The following is a 21,332-nucleotide window of genomic DNA, read 5'->3' as shown; positions in this document are numbered from 1 at the left end:
TTCCTTCAAACAGCTATCAACACAGCACAGTCATACTGGCAAAGCAAAGGAGCAAATGACAAGCAAGGTCTCACAAGCAAAGTCTCTTCGCAGGAGGTTTCTTCTCTCTCATACTTCCCTTCTCCCCCAACAAAGGTCAGCAATATTGCATCAAGACATGGGGGAATACCACCATTTTTGTGTGTGTAGCATCTGATAGGCTTAATATAAAATCTGAACTCTGCTCAGACACAGAGCTTCAAGGGTACATCCACATTGGATTTTTAGCTCAGCTAAGGAGCATCCTTTTGAGGTGAATCTCACAGCTATCTCAATTCAGCATGCTTTGGTTCACATCATGAATAGATTGTGGAGATCACAAACTAGATTCCCTTCAGACAAGAACTAAACCAGGAGAACATGCTTAGACATACCTGATTTGTTTTAGCTGCTAATGGACTTTCAGCCCATGGTCTAGAATAGAGCTAGTCTGAAGTAAATTTCCTGACAAGTGAGCTGGGTCCTCAGCACCAAATAAACACAAGTCCTCTCCCAAGTCTGTCCCACCTCTCTCCCACTGAGACATGTTCTTTGTTAATGCAGGCAAAATTGAAGTATCAATATTCAAATTTTTACCTCGGTTGGCTTCAAATTTTACCCAAATGTTCAAATTATTGGTCACATTTCACATTATATATAGTAGTCCTCAGCATAGCAGCAGATGTATAAACACATTGTGCAACCCAAAATTCAAGCGTTAAAATAAAAATAGTAATTAAAAAAAATTATAAAGCACAGCAACAAAATAATGAATCACAGTCAGTTGTGCATGTGGTATCCATAACTCAGCTATGAAATATTACTTTCATAAATTTATTATATGCTATTTCTCATATTTGTAGCTGTCCTACACATAGTAGCAGAGTGAAAATGTACTTTCCATGTGACTCTTCCTCCCTAATGATCTTTTTTTCAATTTGGTGGCAACTGTGCAAGTACAGATTCTGTTTCCCTTCATTGATAGGAGGGGGTTTTTTCCCTCCCTTTTAAGCTCTTCCCACAGACTACCACACTGAGCTTTTACAACACTAGTCTGAGTCCTATCCTGTTATTTTCCTGTTCCAGCCTGAATCTCTTCCATTCACCTTGTCACAGTTTCTTAGTTCTCTCATGTCTGTCTTTTTCCACAGATCCACTTAGTTGTACAGTCTTGTGTAGACAAATCAAAAGCAGTCGCTCAGTTTTGCAATTCTTTTCTTCTTCTTAGCATCATCCTTATCAGGGATATGTGATACATGTTTGTGAACATGCACATGTGCCTGTGTGTATTTCTGCTCATGGGTATTAAAATAAATCAAATAACAAAGAAATCATTCAAAACCAGATCAAAATCCTCTATTCAAATTATATTTGGGCAATACAGAATTACAAAATAATGAACTTAGCATTAGCAGAATATTGCTGTCTGTTTTTCAGAAATGCTTTTCAAAATGCTTCTGAGCAAGTCAAGCATTCTTCTACTTCCAGTTATTCAGTTCTCTGCATAGCTTCAGAAATGCCACTTCCCAAAGTATAGTATGTGCCACTCAAATAGTGAAGTCCATGAGTCCAAAAATTTACAATGTAAAAAGTACTTAAATACACTTCAGGAGAAGTGGGACTGCAGTGATCTCTACGTGGAGTCCGAACACAATTTTTCAGACTTCTTCCTCCCTTCCTACAGAAGGAGGGCAGGGGATAGGATGAAAAGACAAGGCGAAAGAGTTGGATGCTATCAGAGCTTAAGGAACTTAGAACTGATGAACTGCAATTGCTTTATAGAGAAATTAACTACGTAGCTTAATCAGTTATTCTTGCTCTTGCTGCACCTTATAAGGTACACCTTATGAGATCTTACAAGGCTCTGAAGACTGTTAACTACTTTCCTCTTCTTCAGAAATATATGCCTGGGAAGGATTACCTGGACAGTGGACTGATTCTCCACAGTCTCAGGCAATTAAGATATACTTATTAAGTCCAGAATTTTCTGCCAGAACATTAACTCTGGGTCCACTTGAGTTCCACACATCTACAAGTCACAAAAATATTCCAGCACTATGTAAAAAAAAATAGTGTATAGTAAAAAAATCAAAACCCACATAAATATCTCCTGGCACAAGTATCTTAGCAATATCAAGGGTATTGTCAATGTCCTTGTTCCCCACAACAGCAGGGAATTTGTTAATAAAAATGTCCTGATGTGTGTAGAAATCAGAAACAGATGGGCTGACCACCTCACCTCAAAATGCCAACTGGTTTTCCCGTGTATTTGCCAATTTTCTTTAAAGAAACTCTACTAGTCTTTCACATCACTATGAAATTAAACCAATGGAGGATTTGGGATAGCATGAGTCCAGGGAATATGTTCTCCCTGGAAGTCTAAGCATTTATGTTTTGCTAACTCCCTTCTCTGTACTTCTTGAAGAGAAGGATTATTTTCTGTCCTGCTAAACATTGCACTCACCAGACCTGAATTGCTTTTGTTGCACTTGAACTGCCCACCACTCTTAAGGCAAAACCCACAGACCCTACACAACCAGCAGGACTAAGAGATGCAGAACAGCAGACAGCTTCTCTTGGTAATTTGTGAGCCCTTTACAGATGCAACCTAGCACACCGATGAACCTACCCTGCCAAACTCGGATCTGTAGTTTCACTTTCAGTAACCAGGGTAGCTAAATCTCATTTTAACCTCCATTTAAATTTGTGTGAGCAATTCCCAAATAAATCTACATTCATATTTTGACCTCTTATGCACTTTGCTGGATGAAAAGCACTGTAAAAAATGATTTCATGTGTAAAGCTACAAATGGTGTTCCATAATATTCTTGCGAAATAGGTAAGATGGTGGTTGTCAAAATGGCTAAAAAGTCTAGAAGGGTTAAGAGCAAATTAGCAAAGATGCTCAGAACCAAACAGTTCCAGTTTAGGCTCATATTTCTATAATAGATAGCGTACAAATTTCAAATGCACTTTAATGAATTAGGAACCTAGCCTCCATTATAGATAAAAACTCTTTACAAGTATTATGGTAAACCTCTACTGTTAGGAGAAAAGAAAAAAAAATACTGCATTTTTCCCAACCTGACTGATAATATTTTGGCTCCTTCTGAAGTAAAATATATTTTACTTTTCCAGTTTATGAGTTATTGCTAACTAGTATAAACCATTTCTATATGGCTACACTGCACAATCAAATAAAAAAAAAAATGCATCTGCCCCCAAAGGCCCAGCATTATATAAATGAAGAAATTGTAATTATTTTCCTGATTTTTTCATGAAATTAGGATTACTAAAAGCATTTCATGTACTATCATAATTATCAGTAATAACATACAAACTAATGCATTCCTGCAATTTTCAGTCCATTACTTGTAGATTTGTCATTTGTTATTTCTATCTCACAAAAAGAAGTTAAGTGTTTTTATACTTAAAACAAGAATTTACCAACACAAACATAGCAATTACCGAATCTCCTATAAGCCAAAGGTAAAGAATGGTATTTCTTTTAAGTTAGGTCTCAAAGGTGACCTTCATCATTCATAGTGACTACTATGCATGACACTAGCTGGAAGAGAAATTTTGTTTTTTACTGACTACTTTAATAAAGCTTACAATGCTGTCTCTACAAAATACCCGAATAAGCAAACAAAACCTCCTCGTACTCCTCAAAATCCAAACAACTCATTTCTTACCGAGCCATCTAAAAGCCACGCAAATTGCAACAGACCTTTTACTACATTTTGAAGAACAAAACTGTTGTTCTGTTCATGTAAGGTGGCAAGTAAACATAGCATACATTCCTAACTACGTGGGCTACTCAGATCATAAGGAGTGTGCCAGACAGCATTAGTGAGAGGGTCTTATCCCACCTCTCTGACATCCACGAAAACCTCAACACTGCTTCTATTCCAGACAATACAACTGAAAGGCCTTAATAGAAGGTATCAGCTTTAGTACTGCAAATGCACTGCCAAGCTTTCCTTGAACAATAAGCAAGAGAACATGGGAAAGAAACAGGCTCATATTTGAGCCTTGTCTCATTTTATTAAAAAAAAAAAAAAAAAGACAACAAAAAAACCCAAACCCACACAACAAACAGTGCAGTATTCTCAGACTGCTGCCAACTGGCACACAAAGAAGTCTTTTAAATACGTTAGAAGAACCCATACTTTTTTTTTCAATACAGTCACTGACCCTGTAGTTGTTAGCTTTTAGTATATTAGAAAACCCCAAACTTCTAGAAGTGCACAAATTTGCTTATTTCTTATGACAATCTAGACACTGACATAGGAGAAAACATCAGAAGTTGTAAATCCCTAGTTTAGCAGACCTGACCTAAACAACTGCACAAATAAAATCCCTAGGGTGATGAAAAACAAGGATGGTAATTTAATTCTAATGCCTGAGAGCTATTCACATATCAACAGATCATAGTCAACAAGACGCACAATCCCTTGCTGTAAAGGCAAACCAGTTAATAACTCTAAAAGTTCAGAAGACATTTAAAAAACCCCCAAACATTTTAATGCACGGGAGCTTAAACTTCCATAAAAAGGTTTAGTTCTGCTGATTGAAAGAGAAATGAACATTGAATACTTTTGCATATATAAGGCCAAAGACACAGATGTAGGATTATTTCTGCCAGTAACAATAAGGGCTCCAAAGCCAGAATGCTAATAATTCTTCCAGGATTTAAAGGCTCTTCCAGGTATAAAGACTACTGCCCTCCAAGTACCTCAGTGTCAAGGATACAGGTACTTAATTACAAGAATTTTTACCATTAGATCATTTGGATGAAATTTTTTTTACAAGAAAAAGGACAAAAATCTAGAAATCCAAGCACTACTCTTTGTTAAACCTTACTGAGTGCTGGACTAAGTGCTGGACTAAGACTAAGTTTGATCTCTTACAACAAAATTGTACGTTTGATGCACACAGATGTCTCAATGCCCTGCTTTTAATTTAATTTTATTTTCTGACAAATTATGCTTTAGTCAAGCCTCTTTAGTAGATAATTAGCTATTGTCCTCTTTAAATACAGCTAAACGAGAAAGAAGGGAGATAAGGACAGGCAGGTTCTAAGTGGAACTGATAAACCAGCAATAATAAACTGAAATAGAAAACTGATCTCAGTGAAGGGATCACAGAGGAGAGGGAGCTGGGAAGGGGAATCTGTCTCCAGTGAGTCAAAGAAAGGGCCTTCCCTTTTTTCTTAACAATTGGAAAATAGATTACGACACCATTTCCCACAGCATTCTCCTGGACAAACTTGGGGCTTATGGCTTGGATGGGTGTACTCTTCACTGGGTGAAAAAATGGCTGGATGGCTGGGCCCAAAGAGTTGCAGTGAATGGAATTAAATCCAGTTGGCAGCCGGTCACAAGTGGTATTCCCCAGGGCTCAGTACTGGGGTCAGTTCTATTTAATAAATATCAGTGATCTGGACAAGGGGAGTTGAATGCACCCTCAGTAAGTTTGCAGACAACACCTAGTTGGGCAGGAGTGTTGATCTGCTTGAGGGTAGAAAGGATCTACAGAGAGATCTGGACAGGCTGGATCAGTGGACTGAAGCCAGCTGTATGAGGTTCAACAAGGATAAATGCTGGGTCCTGCACTTGGGTCACAACAACCCCATGCAAGGCTACAGGCTTGGGGAAGAGTGACTGGAAAGCTGCCCAGCAGAAAAGGACCTGGGGGTGTTGGTCACCAGCCGGCTGAATATGAGCCAGCAGTGTGCCCAGGTGGCCAAGAAGGCCAACAGAATCCTGGCTTCTATCAGAAATAGTGTGGCCATCAGGGACAGGGAAGTGATCTTACCCCTGTACTGGGCACTGGTGAGGCCGCACATCAAATACATCACTACAAGAAAGACACTGAGGTACTGGAGAGCATCCAAAGAAGGGCAACAAAGCTGGTGAAGGGTCTAGAGCACAAGTCTTATGAGGAGTGGCTGAGGGAACTGGGGTTGTTTAGTCTGGAGAAGAGGAGGCTGAGGGGAGACCTTATCAGTCTCTACAACTATGTGAAAGGAGGTTGTAGCAAGGTGGGTGTTGGTCTCTTTTCTCAAGTAACAAGCAATTGAACAAGAGGAAATGGCCTCAAGTTGCACCAGGGGAGGTTTAGATTGGGTATTAGGAAAAATGTCTAAACCAAAAGGGTTGTCAAAGATTGGAAGAGGCTACCCAGGGAAGTGGTTGAGTCATCATCTCTGGAGGTATTTAAAAGATGTGTAGACATGCTGCTTAGGCATATGGTTTAGTGGTGGACTTGGCAGCATTAGGTTTGTGGTTGGACTCGATGATCTTAAAAGTGTTTTCCAACCTAAATGATTCTATGGTTCTGTATTTTCTGGTCTGATTCAAGTTGCAGACAAATATGGGTCAGCCACACACCAGAGAAGATTTTAAGGAGAGGGGTAATAAATTTGTAACCTACTTAATTGAATACCAAAATGGTCAAGTTTAATAACATAATGAATAAATTTGGTACCAGATAATTGTTCTGTATATATCTTGGCACAATGAAAATAAAATTATTTACAATTCACCCTCAAATCCTCTTGCTTACTTACCTGGAATTTATGTAGCATTTTTGTAAGCATCGACTAACTACATTCTGTATAGCTACATCTGTCAAGCAAGATTCCACTAACAGGAGACAATTTATTTAAGGACCTTGTTAGCCAAACTCCTCCCTTTACCCAGGCTGTCCCTCAAAATAAGCCATCACAGATGCATGTATCCCTAGCACAGCTGAACTATTTTTAGTGTATTTAAATATTTTTAGTATATTCTGTGTATTTAAGTGTACAGTACTCTGTTACTGAAACAAGAACAAACAGTATTCTGAACATAAACTTCTATTCATATTAATTTTTCCCTGAAACTATCTTTTGTCTTTAAAGAACCAAACCAGAAGTTATCACCAAAAAAAATATTGCAAATGTTATATTTAAAATAATTTTAAACATTACTTCATAATAATATATATTAAATAATTATTTTTAATTTGGTGTATTATGTTACAATGAATGGGCCAGGCAGAATTACCTGTATAAACAACAGAAAGTTATAGGAGAAGCTGAGTGTGTCTTCATAATGTAAAAGCAACATAGAGCAAAGAGGAAAATCCAAGTGATCTATTGTGCAAGAAAGAAAGCCTTTGCAGAAAGAAACAAACAGAAGTCTACCTGTTGGAGGTCCAATGTAATGGTCACATAATGATATTCGATTCCATTCTGGATACTAGGGCTTTGCCACCAAGTGTTCTTGCCATCAATTGCATTTGTTATCGGATGTCGTTCTGTTAGAATAGCAGAAATACAGAAATATATTTCAAAATTATTAGGAGATTTAAATGGTTTTAGATCTAAAATCTAGATTTAATAAAGTTACAGAATTAATGAGGCAGCACTTCAAAATAAAAACCAGGAAATTAATTTTTCTTTTACGCTTGGGGCACTGTCGTGCTTATTATTACTGAAATACTCATCTAATGTTAGTTGTTTAATTTTGGCTAGGATCACAAGAAGGTGATTCAGAACACCTCAATGCACTTGAAGGCTCTCCTGATTCTACAGAAAATGTAGGCATCTAAATCAAATGAACATTTCCTGCAGTCTTCCTAAGTTTCAAGTACTGTAAATTCATTAAATGTTGCAACAGAAACAACAAATCAGGAACCTGAGATACGGTTCTCAGGAACCTGAGAACCTTAATCTCTAAAGTAATACTGGTACTTGCATTTCTAAGCACACATGGAAATAATTCAGAAATCATTACAGAGGAAATTATTCAGAAATCATTACAGAATACATTTCTCAACTGGAAAATTGTCTGACTCACATACATGCATTTAAAGAAGGTTTGTTTGGTTATAATCCATGTCAAAGTCCAAGATGCATTACTTTTCATGTCTATATTCACTCTGCTGCAGTGTCCCAAAAGAATCCTACATAATAGGGATAAGAATTCATTTACAGAATTGAATTCTTCCTAGAGTTCAAGATTTTCTAAATTATTTGCGTTTGCTTACATAGTATTTCAATGTTATTCAGACTGAGAAAAATCGCACTCAACATTTTCAGGTTACTTTTTGTGGCCAATTTGTGTTTCTCTCATGTACAAAATGGAGAATAACATAACTTCAATTTTAAAAGTACAACGATCTATATTTTGAAGTCCCTAATTGCCTAGAGCAAGTCTGTACATTATGGGAAAAATAATAACCCAAGGAAATTCAAATACAGTAGGTTTCTTCTATGCAAGTTCTGTCTGCAAGAACATAACAAGTTAGGAGAAATCCTACTCCTCTCATTAAGGATGGCTTACTAAACTGACAGATTTTCTTGATAGAAAACTGGAATATGCTTCATTACTAGTTAGTCCTAGAATTGCAAAAAATTAACTCATGAACTGATTAATTTACTTGTTATATTAATTATTACTTAAATCAACCAGCCAGATTGATAGTCTTTGTGTCTCTGGTCTTTTGCTACATCAACCACCTGTGGAGGACAGGAGTCCTAGCTCATTAAGGAAAGCCAGAATGTCTGAACATATTTAAAGATACAATTAAAGTGCTTTGTGGGAGTGAGGGAAGGCATAAACCCTCAAAATTGAAAATGCCAAAAATTTCATTTAAATATCAGATTATTCAGTGGCATTAGTGGGCACCAACATTTGCAAGTTAGAATACTGGCGTTACAAGTGATGTTATTAGTAGTTTTATCTTTACATTGAAGAGAGAAGAAAAACACACCCACAGCTCTGATCATTTTCACAAACCTTAGTTTTAAATGAGTGCTAGCAAAAATCACCTGTAAATCAAACTCAGAGCTCTGGGGTGATTGTGACAGAAACTGTCTAATTGGAAATTTTGATGTAAGTCTCTTCAGGTGAAATTGATATAAAGGTAAATCATGAGAAGGAGGGTTGGGAGATGAATCAACAATTAACTGTAATCACCATTATGAAAGTTTAATCATAATTAATTTGAAAACACTGATTAATTGCTGTCATGTTTTGCCTATTTAAAAGGTAAGGGAAAATAATATAATATTTGTAAAAAGGACTGGATTGCAAATGCAGTTCAAGGACCAATCTCCCTGATGGATGGCATGGGGGAGAACTTGCAGAGTGAGCCCATCAAACTGTGCTCTTTAATTTGGACTCACATGTGATTAACCAGGGAATTTGTGTTCATTTCCTACTACAGTAATTAAGGGGAGGCACTCCAGACTCACACATTCCAGGGGGATCATTTAAAGTCTGGTTACATTACATGGTTCTCCTATTAATGAGCCATCTCTGTTTAAATAAGGCACTTCCTTCTGCCAAATGAACATTTAAAAACCTTAAAATGAGATGGGGTTGGCAACAAAAGACCAAACATTATGAAGCTGGGCAGATTCCAGTTTTTAAGAGGGTAGGAGTGAGGGGAAACACAGATATAAATCATTCAGATGGGGTTTACATATATATATGTACACACATATATGTACACATACATATATGTCTACATACACATATGTATACACACATACAGTGTCTGTGTATATACACATACATTAGTGTACACTGATATCACAGGCAGGACATGGGAACAAAGCAATCCAGCTCTGGTTTAGGTTTGTTTTTTGAATTCAACAAACGATATAGAAAAAACTTGTATGATGTGTATACATTTCTAAATACCCATCTACAAAGAAGGGAAATAATTTATTGCAGTGTTTCTGCCAGTCAGAATGGTTCCAAAAAACCCTGAAATCTTCTCTGAGTGAGACACACTACAATAGTAAAAAATACTTGAATGCTTATATTGCTACAAAATCCTATGACCTTTCCTCAGAAGACAGCATTTACTACAGTTAAAGATGCTGAAACTCAGAAACTATCTTGGAAAAAAAAATTGGTTGCAACTGTGTTTGGACAAATGAAGTAGTCTATACTGGGACAATTATAATTAGGTTCGCAAATACAAGATGGGAAGCAAAGGGATATGTAGCCATTTAGCAAGAAAGCATCTGGGGGTTATAATAGACAACTAGCAATGTATCTCTCAGTATCTTCCCCCCTTAAAAAGGGGAAATATCTAAGTAAAACATGTGAGCAGAAATATATTCTGTTCATTCTGAAGCAATCCTGCATCTCTATGCAGTGCTGGTAAGAGTTCAGGTGAATTTTAATAAACTTGAAAACCTCTAGAGAGAATTCAGAGAACTGCAATTTGCACAGTTAGAGTTCTAGAAAATACAACCTATAGGAGAATGAAAGAAAAGAGAAACTAAATAGCGCAATACCATCAACCATCAATTAAGTAAAATACTTAAAATAAAGAAAAAGGGAATAATCCATTCCTTGTACTGACTGAAGTTAGGAAAAAGGTAACATTAATTTCTGCAAGGAAGATGCAGATTAGCTATTAGGAAAAGACTTTGGAATGAGTAAAATAGCTCTAGGAAGGGTGGCCCTGGAAGGAAGTTTGTGAGGAGAAGCTAAACAAGTTCTGTCTGAAAAACTACAGATATAGATCTTGTCTGTAACTAGCAGATAGATCAAATGTCATCTTTTTTCTTTTCCTGTGGTTTTAAGCACATGCTTAAATGTGCTTTGTCATGAGGTGTAAATATATCTGAGCTGGGTTTTAGAGGGAAACAACTGGAAAAAAAGAGAAATTGTCTCCATTCTTCTGCAGCTGTGGTTCTTCCAACATTTTATCTATTCCATTAAAATCTGTCCTAAGGTCTCTACACCCTCTACCATCTACAGTGCCAATATATACTCACAAAAATCTAACAACATTAACGCTATTCATGTCTTTCACTGCAAGGTCACATGAAATTAAACTTGTATGACTTAACTAAGAAATTTTCTCAGTTCTAATCTTCCCAACTATTAGAAATATGCATCTCTGAAGCAGATGATAATGAATTTATACTTGAAAACTGATTTTGCTTCCGGCTAGTCTTTAAGAAAGCAGCGTTAGCACAGATCAATTTTAATATGAAAAACTAAGCAATTAAACCAAGCAGTGCTCCATTATCTTATCTTCTTTTTGCTGGCTCAGTGAAACTGAATTAACATCAAACAAAGAAGAAAAATATCCCAGAACACAATAAAATAAAACTGGTGATGGCCCTAAACTGAAATTTCAGATGTCACTTAGTGTGGTGGCTTGACCCTGGCTGGATGCCACTAATCCATTCTATCACTCCCCCTCCTCAGCTGGACAGGGGAGAGAAAATATAACGAAAGGCTCATGGGTCAAGATAAGGACAGGGAGAGATCACTCACCGACTACCATCATGGGCAAAACAGACTCAACTTGGGGAAATTAATGAACTTAATTTATTGCCAATCAAATCAGAGTAGGGTAATCAGAAATAAAAACTAAATCTTAAAACACCTTCCCCCACCCCTCCCTTCTTCCCAGGCTTAACTTTACTCCCAATTTATCTACCTCCCTTCCCCCTCAGTGGTACAAGGGGGTAGGGAATGGGGATTGCAGTCAGTTCATCACACATTGTCTCTGCTGCTCCTTCCTCCTCAGGGGGAGCACTCCTCACACTCTCCCCCTGCTCCAGCGTGGGGTCCCTCCCACAGCAGACAATCCTCCATGAACTTCTCCATGAACGTAAGTCCTTCCCACAGGCTGCAGTTCTTCATGAACTGCTCCAGCGTGGGTCCCCCACAGGGTCACAAGTCCTGCCAGCAAACCTGCTCCAGCGTGGGCTCCTGTCTCCATGGGGCCACAGGTCCTGACAGGAGCCTGCTCCAGTGTGGGTTTCCCACAGGGTCACAGCCTCCTTTGGGCACATCCACTGCTCTGGCATGGAGTCCTTCATGGTCTGCAGGTAGAGATCTGCTCCACCGCTAACCTCCACGGGCTGCAGGGGCACAGCCTGCTTCACCATGGTCCTCACCATGGGCTGCAGGGGAATCTCTGCCTGGAGCACCTCCTCCCCCTCTTTCTTCACTGACCTTGGGGTCTGCAGAGTTGTTTGTCTCACATATTCTCACTCTGCTCTCTGGCTGCAGTTGCTGTTGTGCAGGTTTTCTTCCCCCTTCTTAAATACACAGAAGTGCTACCACCGTCGCTGATGGGCTCGGCCTTGGCCAGTGGCGGGTCCAACTTGGAGCCGGCTGGCATTGGCTCTGTCGGACACAGGAAGTTTCTAGCAGCTTCTCACAGAAGCCGCCCCTGTAGCCCTGCTGCTACTAAAACCTTGCCACACAAACCCAAGACACTTAGATTGGCCAAAATGTTCAAATTCCACATGTAGGTATGCAGGTAAAAGTCATCCGGTTTTCATTCATGGTCAGTATATATCAAGAGAATTCAACAACAGCTGTAGATACTTAATCTTCCTAAAGGTGAATTTAGGTGCTCCACTTTAAGTATGTGAATTATAAAGTTCAGTTTGAGGAATATACATAACAGATATAGATTTTGAAATACCAGTGGAAGAGATGAGTAACCTAATTTTAAAAGAAAGTGACAGAAATTTCATAGTAATTGGGCCAGTGACCTAAGTTTTGTTTGCTGAGTATCTACAATGTTTGAAAAAAAAATCTTTTTAAAGGAACAAAAAGAAAGCAGCACACATACGGTGTGGAACCCTGCTCCTTTGATCACAAATTCGGCACTGAGGGTTCCTTGCAGGCTGTCCAGGTACATGTTCAACAAGTTTGCAGTACATTTCCCGACCCTTTTCTCCACAGGTAGCATTGGTTGTGATGAGAGCATTGGTAGCCAGGTTCAGCACTGCAGGAAATAACCCTGCAAACAAAATAAAATAAAATCATAAACAAAAGCGACAGAAGCAAAATTTATCAGGGCAATCATAAATGAACATAACACCTGTTACGGCATTAAAGCAAAACGCTTAGTTTTCAATAACTATGGAAGTAATGAAGTACAGAAAAGCGCCAACAACTTCAGTTTTGAATCCTGAATTTAGACATCAGAATAAAGCCATTACACTGATGGTTTCTGTAGGGAGTGGCGTTCGGAAGATCTCGCGATGTACGGAAGGAATAGCTGTAGCCCTCCCTTGTTACGAGGTAAGGTGATCGATAGGCTTGTAATGTTAAGGGCACACCCACGAAGGAGGTACTTGGTGAACGTATATAGGTAAGATACACAGTTTAATAAACGGACATTTTGTATCCATCATATTGGTGTTTGTACTGATGTCCCCGTGAAGGTCTTAACCTCCTGCAGCATTAGTCTGCGATCTGAGCGCCACTGATATGTGGATTGGCAGGTTTAATGAGGCAGGCTAATTGTGGTGTTGCAGCATTAGTCTCTGCAACCTGAGCGCCACTGACACGTGGAGAGGCAGGTTCAAAGAGGCAGAGCTAACTGCAACAGGTTTCCTCCTCATTCCCTTCTAAAGTTCAAATTGTTACCCTCTGGTTATATCTTGAACAACAGTAGGACTCCAAAGGAGAAAGTAAAGCATGGAAAGCATCATAAAAAAATTTTTTCACACTCAAACCTTGTGTTCCTACTCAACTGGACACTGAAACATTGTATGCAAATTGCCTATGAGAATTCTTCATTTTTCTTCTTTTCTGCTTACATCTCCATGGGAAAGCCTTTCCTTCACAGACTGCATCACCTGTATTACACTGTATTACTGTTCTTCTTAGGACCTCATAGCCACCCTTGTCATCAGAGGAGCTGCGTAATTCATGCAGCAACATGAATAGCATCTACCATTTGTGGTTTCCCTTTCCTCAAGAAGAGGATAATATATACAACGTTATATCTTTTATGGCAGTACTGTTGTTATTTTTTTCAGGTGCACATGCTGAGTGATGTATTATAATTCTCACTCAGCACAGCACTTAAGCACATGTCTGAGTGCTTTGCTGAACTGAGTTCTATGTAGCAGTAAGCTATAAAGATTATAAACCATATGAAGAGCAATCATTAAAGTGGGTTACTCCCCTTCCCACTAAATACTGATCAAAACCTTTGAGCTGTGATGAAATTGAGCCACGGAGATAAAGTGATATATGTTGAATGTATGCATTAGCACCTCGCATCAAATCAATCAGTTTTGAATCCTCAAATGCATAATTTGCCATGGCTGCAGAGAAACCAAAACAATGACAAAAAAATCTGAGGCATGGATTGGGACCATCTTCAGATATATTTGATGACAATTACCACTGACCCCAAACCCATCCTTCTGCAATTCATTGAGCTTCTAATCCTATTGTATTATTATAACCTTAAAATAAGGCTTTAATCAAAATTGAATCTGCAATTATCGTACACTGATAAAGCTCCTTTTATAACGACTTTCCTTTTCCTCCTCCACAAATGGACAACACTATTCAACTGACTCCTTTCAGTCCTTTGACTCCAGTCTCCTGCTTGTCTCTGCAATTAACCTGTATGCCATTTAATTACCAGGCTTGGGTGGTCATGGTACAGCTGTCCTCTGACATTGTGAGTTAGTGACTCTCACACTCACTTTAAAACCATGTTAAACATACTGCTTGAGCAAGGCAGCCCATTCTGTCCAATTTGTACAGTCAACCAGTAGTTGAGATCTTATTGATCTCGTGCTTCTTCTGTATAGATTGCAGCTCATTTTCATCACATTTTAAAATCTATACAGTTGTTCTTGTATTTTTATTCAATGCACTCAGTGATACTTGCTGCCTTCTACAATGGGGGCACATGGTAGAAATCTGTGTAAGCATTAGCAGAGTAGATAAATTAAAAGCCGTGGAACTTCCTATGTTGACTTACAGCCTCATTATTCTCTTTTTAGGCTGTACAAAGTTAATAGTGTAAAAGCCAGTAATCATTTAGTCGTAACACAGAGTCTGACATTTGGTTTGGAGTTAAGTATTTTATTCTCTCAAAAGTGAACCTCGTAAAAAGGACAGAATGATCCTACATGCAAGGAATTGCAGTACATGGCATCAGGAGAATAAATCCTTCAAAAACAGTGGAACAGCAGAAAAAGAGCAGCTAAAAAGCCTCCAGATTCACACAGCTATAAAAATATTACATATGTCTATACAAAATCATACCATTGCTCTAAGTTTTAACTCAAATTTTAAATGTAAGAGGCTTAAGTAAATGAAGAGTACTTAAGGAACTCATCAATTAGAACGTAATTTCACTCTCGGGTGACCTCTTTTATGTACAGCGCAGCTTAGGGCAAAACTACCACAGCCTCAACCATAATCAGTACAAACACAGGCACAGAAACCAGTACTGGGTGTTTCGCTGAAAAGCCCATGTCAAGATTCAGTGCCTCAGGGAGAAGTGCATCACATTGCATTCCCTGCAGGCTCACAGCAGTGGATCTGACAGGCAGAGAGCAAGAGATGCACAAAGTGCTCCTACACTGCACCCAGCACTTCACGTTTGGTATTGATTAATTCTTCAGCCCTGGAATTTTAACAAGTAAAAAATTACAATTAACAATTACATATGTGAACTTTTTTTGAATAATTGTCTGCTAGGAGCAGGGCATTGGACTCAATGATCCTTATGGGTCCCTTCCAACTGAAATATTCGGCGATTCCATGATAATCCTTTGTATAGTCTAAAGTAAGGTTTTGCTTTTAAAGAACATTTGATGTGCAAGCCTGATGGAATGGAGGAAGCAATACTATTCACATTGCTTTCTAGCAATTAATATACAGATTACTTTCACAACATAGGCATGACATTCTAGCATTACAGAAGATGAAAGCATTGTCTTGGATACTTTAGTTAGGCCTTTTGAATATGAAATAAAAATGTGAATGTCCATGATGCTAGTATATACTGTTTACCCTTTCTAAGATTCCCATCTACCCAACCATAAATCCCCAGGAAAAGGGCAAGAGAGTGCAAGACACCATTGTTCTTTTTAGAGAATCTTGCCTTATTTTTCATGATGATAGTCATACAGAAGAAATATTTAAAAATTGGTGTACTAGTTTTGTTGCATCTTAAAATTCAATTCCTCACTAAATTATAAAGTTTATTTAGCTATCAATCCCACCTTGAATTCTATGGGCATCCTGCTATGAAATACTTCCAAAAACACGATCTGCCATAATTACAGACAGCTCTTCTTTCTTTATTGCCAAATACCTTTAGTAATCATTTGTTCCAGTGCAAAGACTGGGTAAAATGCCTCTGAGTCAGAAACACATTATCTCTATTTTGTGTAGCTCAAGTGCAAGCAGAGAAATTCTACTCCCTTCAACTGCCAGCTACATCAATCTTTTCCCTCCTTTGTGTCACTGGCAAAAAAACAGATTAGCATTCATTTCTACCTGTAAAAAATACAAAAATTCTAGCAATTGCATGGAGGAAATAGGTAGAAAAGATTGGCTTGTAATTGGGCAGTGGTTTTAGCAGCTTGGGTTCCATTTCTAGTTTTCAACAGATTTCTATTGCATGAAGAGAAAAACAGTCTCAGGTTCTCACCTATGAAATGGGCATGGTCATCTTTCTGCTTTCCACTTTGGTTTTTAAGCATAGGACATATTCCACTGAGCCTTTAGAGCATGGAAGCCCAATAGACTGTTTAGTATTGACAGGTGATTAAACTATGAAAGGAAAATAACACAGAAACTAATCAAATTCTTTAAAGTGGTGTACCGTGCAAGAGTAATCAAGAAAGCTGCTCAACTCTCTACAGAATTAGTGATGATAAGTTTGGCACATACTGTCAACAGAAACAGTTTTAGAAAAAAAATGGTAAAAATGAAAAGCAGCAAATCAGCAGGAATAGCTGAGTTTTGCCTATAAACTCTGATGTACTCAAGTTTTACACTGCCGCTGTTCTAGGTAAGTAGGGTGTGGTACCAAAGTACTAACTACATTATCAGTTTTTTAAATTATTCCTGGATCAAAGCAGAGCTCAGTATCTATCTTAAAGACAAAAATAGTGGGTGCTTGGGATCAGTGGTTTTTTACAGAGGCCTCACAAGTCATCCCTTATCAATACTAAAGATTTTTGTAGACATTGACAAGCATATATAGGTGTAAGAAATTCACTGAATTCAACATATTTAGATTAACAAACAGATTTTGACAAGATTCCACAAAGACCATTAAAGGAACGAAGCTATCATGACATATGAGGAAATGACCTCTCATGAGATACAACAACAAAAAAAGGAAAATGGGAAATAACACTGGAAAACCACCGCAATCTTGGCTGAATCTTGTTTTGTTCAACAGTTACATAAGTAACTTAAAAAACAGGATAAAAAGTTCATTGATTATAGAAATTATTCAGGATAATGCGCGGCAGTTAGTGCAGGCAGGGCAAACGGACAGGGCACAGTCCATCTCCTAGGTCTGGAACTTATCTGAGCTAGTTTCATCTTATTGTCCTCCGTGAGTAGACTGAACCATGGTCTCCACTCCCACCACCAGAAAGAACGTGGTGACCCAGACAGAGCTGCCATGCTAACATGCAGCAGTCCAGGTCCCAGGCTGCCGCGAGTGCCTGAGCCTGTCAATCCTGTCAGAGGGCAGCAGTGATAACACCTGTGTGTGCTGTGATCAGCTGGATGACCTGCTGTCCTGGTTTAGCCAGGATAGGGTTAAGTTTCCCCAGGAGTAGGGGGGGAGCTCTAGCCAGGTTATTCAGATACCATGCCGAAGTCACATCCTGGCGCCGAAGCGGGACAGTGGTTACCGCATGTACTGTGGGATTTGCTCTGTTCTCACTGCTGTATTGGTAGATATTTTGCTCTGTTCATTGTTATTACTGTTATTCTTATTGTTATTGTTGTTGTTTGTTGTGTTGCAGTTGCACTGTTGTATTAAACCTCTCCTTATCTCAGCCCGGGGCTTTGTATTTCACTCCCTTTGTGGGGGAGGGGCAGCAGCTGCGTGGTCTCAGACCCCGGCAGGGACTAAACCACCACACCTGCTCAGCCTGGTGGTGGAACTCAAAGAGGTTGATAGGTTAAGAAGTATTAGGGAGTGCAAAAGGGAAATTGATTGGTTGGATAACACCCTAGCACCCCTGAAGAAACTGGAGCAAATGGAGGCTCCAAAAGAGGCAGTCGATCCCTCACCCTCTTGCTGCCAGGCAGAAGGAGGGGACCTAAGAGATGGGGGAGACTGGAAACAGGTCCCTGCTCAGGGAGGCAGGAAAATCCTCTTCCGACCTCCCTCACCCTCCATGGTGCCCCTTCACAACAGATATGGGGCCCTGGACCTTGTGAATGAAGCAGAGAAGGATGAAGAAAACGAGTCAAATAAGGAGGAAGATGAAGGTCCATCAAGGCTGGGTCGCCCTAGACCATGTATTAAAACCAGTTCTAAAAAGAACCCCAGAAGGGTCGTTGTAGTGGGTGACTCCATTCTGAGGGGTGTCGAAGGCCCAATATGCAGACCAGACCCGATTCATAGGGAAGTCTGCTGCCTCCCTGGGGCCCAGGTGAAGGACCTCACAGCAAAACTCCCCACTCTAGTGAGACCCAAGGACTACTACCCTCTCTTGGTTTTTCAGGTGGGTAGTGACGATATTACCAGGAGTAGTCCAAAATCAATGAAGAGAGATTTCAGGGCCTTGGGGAAACTGGTTAAGGGGTCGGTGGCACAAATAGTGCTCTCCTCCATCCCTTCAGTTGCAGGGATGGATGAGGAAGATTACAGAAGAAGTCAACAGATGAACTTGTGGCTCCGAGACTGGTGTTACAGGCAGGGCTTTGGATTTTTCAATCACGGCTTAGTATACAGGATGCCAGACCTCTTGGTAACAGATGGGACGCACCTGTCCCAGAAGGGGAAAAGGATCTTGGGGCAGGAGTTAGCTGGGATCATAGAGAGAGCTTTAAACTAGATTTGAAGGGGGAAGGGGGCAAAACATCAGCCCATCTGAAGTGCATGTATACCAATGCACACAGCATGGGTAACAAACAGGAGGAGCTTGAAGCCATGATGCAACAGGAAAATTATGATGTAGTGGCTATTACAGAAACATGTTGGGATGTCTGCCATGACTGGAGTGCACCAATTAATGGCTACAAGCGCTTTAGAAGGCATAGGCAAGGAAGGAGAGGTGGTGGATATTAGGAAGCATTTTTTTACAGAACGGGTTGTTAGGTGCTGGAATGGGCTGCCCAGAGAGGTGGTGGAGTCCCCATCCCTGGAGGTGTTTAAGAGTCAGGTTGACATAGCGCCGAGGGATATGGTCTAGTTGGGAACTGTCAGTGTTAGGTTGATGGTTGGACTAGGTGATCTTCAAGGTCTTTTCCAACCTAGATGATTCTGTGATTCTGTGATAATCAAAATAAGGACAGACCACAAAGAGTGGTAGAAAAATTTCACAGTATGGTGTGTCTAGGCAAGAAAATGGCAGATGAAATTGAGGAGTGAAATTAATACACAGGGGGAAAATATGATACGCTCTGCACTAGCTGTTATCACCCCTGAAAGAATTATTATGGATATTTCAGTGAAAATATTAGCTCAAGGAATAGAAACAAAACATCATTACATTATTGCTTAAATCCATTCATAATAACAACTCAAATACTGATATTTCTTATCTCTCATCTTCAAAAGGACATGGTAGAACTAAAAAGATAAGGTGTGACAAGATCACAGCTATGGATCAACTTTTGAATATGGACATTAATACGCTGTGAGTCTTCTACTGGGAAAAGAACTGATTGGGAGACGTATAAAATGACATAACTGTATATAAAATCATAAATGGGTTTAGTAAGTGAACACTTGGAAGTGAACATGCTAAATTTAGTTACCTTTCTATCACAAACTGGGGGTGCTGAGTCAACTTATCATTCAGAAGTTTTCTTCACTGATTGGGAATTTTTGTCTGTTTATAAATGGAACTGCTTTTCAGTATGACAGAAATTAAATTCTAGAAAACATTAATAAATTCTACAATAAAATGTTTTTATTCCAAAAGCAGGCATGGATTAAAAATAAACTATATTAATACATAGAACAAGGGTTCATCTGGGGCTGTTAAACATGAAGGGCCTGATGTTTAATCGTCGGTTTAGAATATCCCTAAATCACTGGCTGTTGCACAGTTTTATCCAGGGAGGCATCACTGTATTCTTTCTCTTCTTTCACATTTTTCCTCACTATTGCCTCTAACACATACCTGCAGTTGTTTCTTACTAAGGCTGGTAGCACATATAGCCCAACATCAAGGTTCACCCAAAATGGAATAGAAAATGTAACCTTAATTTTGTGTGGTGTTGCTAATGAAACTGTAATATTGTTGCCAATATTCATTTTTTCCACCACCCATTGTCCTCTCTACTACTTCCCATCATTACCTTGCATCCATAGAGGTCTCATTAATGGCTCCTTATTCTACAGATCCTGAGATCATTCTCTGAGATTGGTGATTTCCTTGCAGTTTTCTGCAAAGCAGTATTACCTAATTAATTTTCTTATGTTTTCCTAGTCTCACTGCATAAAGGAAAATAACAGCCCAGTTTCACATGTTTTCTTTTATGTATTTCTCGCATTTTCTCACCAACCTCCAGCTCATATAAGCTCAATGAGTATCAGTGGAATAAGACCCACCAATCTGATGCCTGGCACCCTGCCCTATCTTGTCATGCCCTATTACCTACTTCTCTGCCAAACTGACAGATTTTTCCACATGCTTTATTGCAATAGTTGAGATCAGCAGAAGCACATGAGCTACACAAGTAGCAGGTACAAGACATTTTCATAAAGCCTGTCAGCTGTTGAATTCAATCTCATTCTCACTCTCACTCTCCTCCCAAATAGAGCTATTTGATTGACCTTCAGAGCACACTGCAAGACCCAGCTGATTTCCCTAGCTGAGAGAGGATGGAGGGATTCTAGTGGGAAATCAAAGATATTAACTATATCTCCAGCTGCCGAATGGTGATTACAGGTTCATTATGAAGTGGGGATAGTCACTGGGGTAACCTACTTCTAAAATATGTCAAGGAGCAGCTACAGCAAAGGAGAGGTACTGAAAATAGATATGAATGTAAACAAAATAATTACCTTGTACGTTAGTCTTCCTACCATTTACCTGTTCTGACACTTATGTTTTTCTTTCCTTCCCCTCACATAACCTACGGAGAATTGCAAATACTCTTTCAATCACATCAGCATCCTACATCTACAGAGCAACTGGTGGGATACATCTCACTAGAAGAACACTCCAGCATTACAATGCAAGCAGGAATCACAAGCAAAGACCCAAGACCAACACTATAACCTCTGTTAAGCTTCGGCTATTGCATGGAGGAAGCAGCAGCTACCTTGAGTGAGAAACAAGGAACCACCAATTAGTGACAGGAAAT

General features: G+C 39.2%; 1 protein-coding gene across 4 annotated transcripts in view; it reads right to left on the bottom strand.

Moving 5' to 3' along the window:
• Positions 1 to 21,332, bottom strand: part of LAMA2 (laminin subunit alpha 2) — a 391,575-nt gene that overhangs the window by 282,294 nt on the left and 87,949 nt on the right. For all 4 annotated transcript variants that reach the window (XM_074862478.1, XM_074862479.1, XM_074862480.1 and 1 more), the window contains exons 2-3: positions 12,631 to 12,801; positions 7,211 to 7,323 (exon numbers count right to left, since the gene is read on the bottom strand). In XM_074862478.1, the coding sequence (XP_074718579.1) occupies positions 7,211 to 7,323; positions 12,631 to 12,801 (284 nt within the window). The remainder of the gene's footprint in view (positions 1 to 7,210; positions 7,324 to 12,630; positions 12,802 to 21,332) is intronic.

This window comes from Strix uralensis, chromosome 3 (assembly GCF_047716275.1).
Source record: "Strix uralensis isolate ZFMK-TIS-50842 chromosome 3, bStrUra1, whole genome shotgun sequence".
Classification (NCBI taxonomy): Eukaryota; Metazoa; Chordata; class Aves; order Strigiformes; family Strigidae; genus Strix; species Strix uralensis.
The sequence above is the reverse complement of the archived record's forward strand: the minus strand, read 5'-3'. Positions and strand labels throughout refer to the sequence as shown.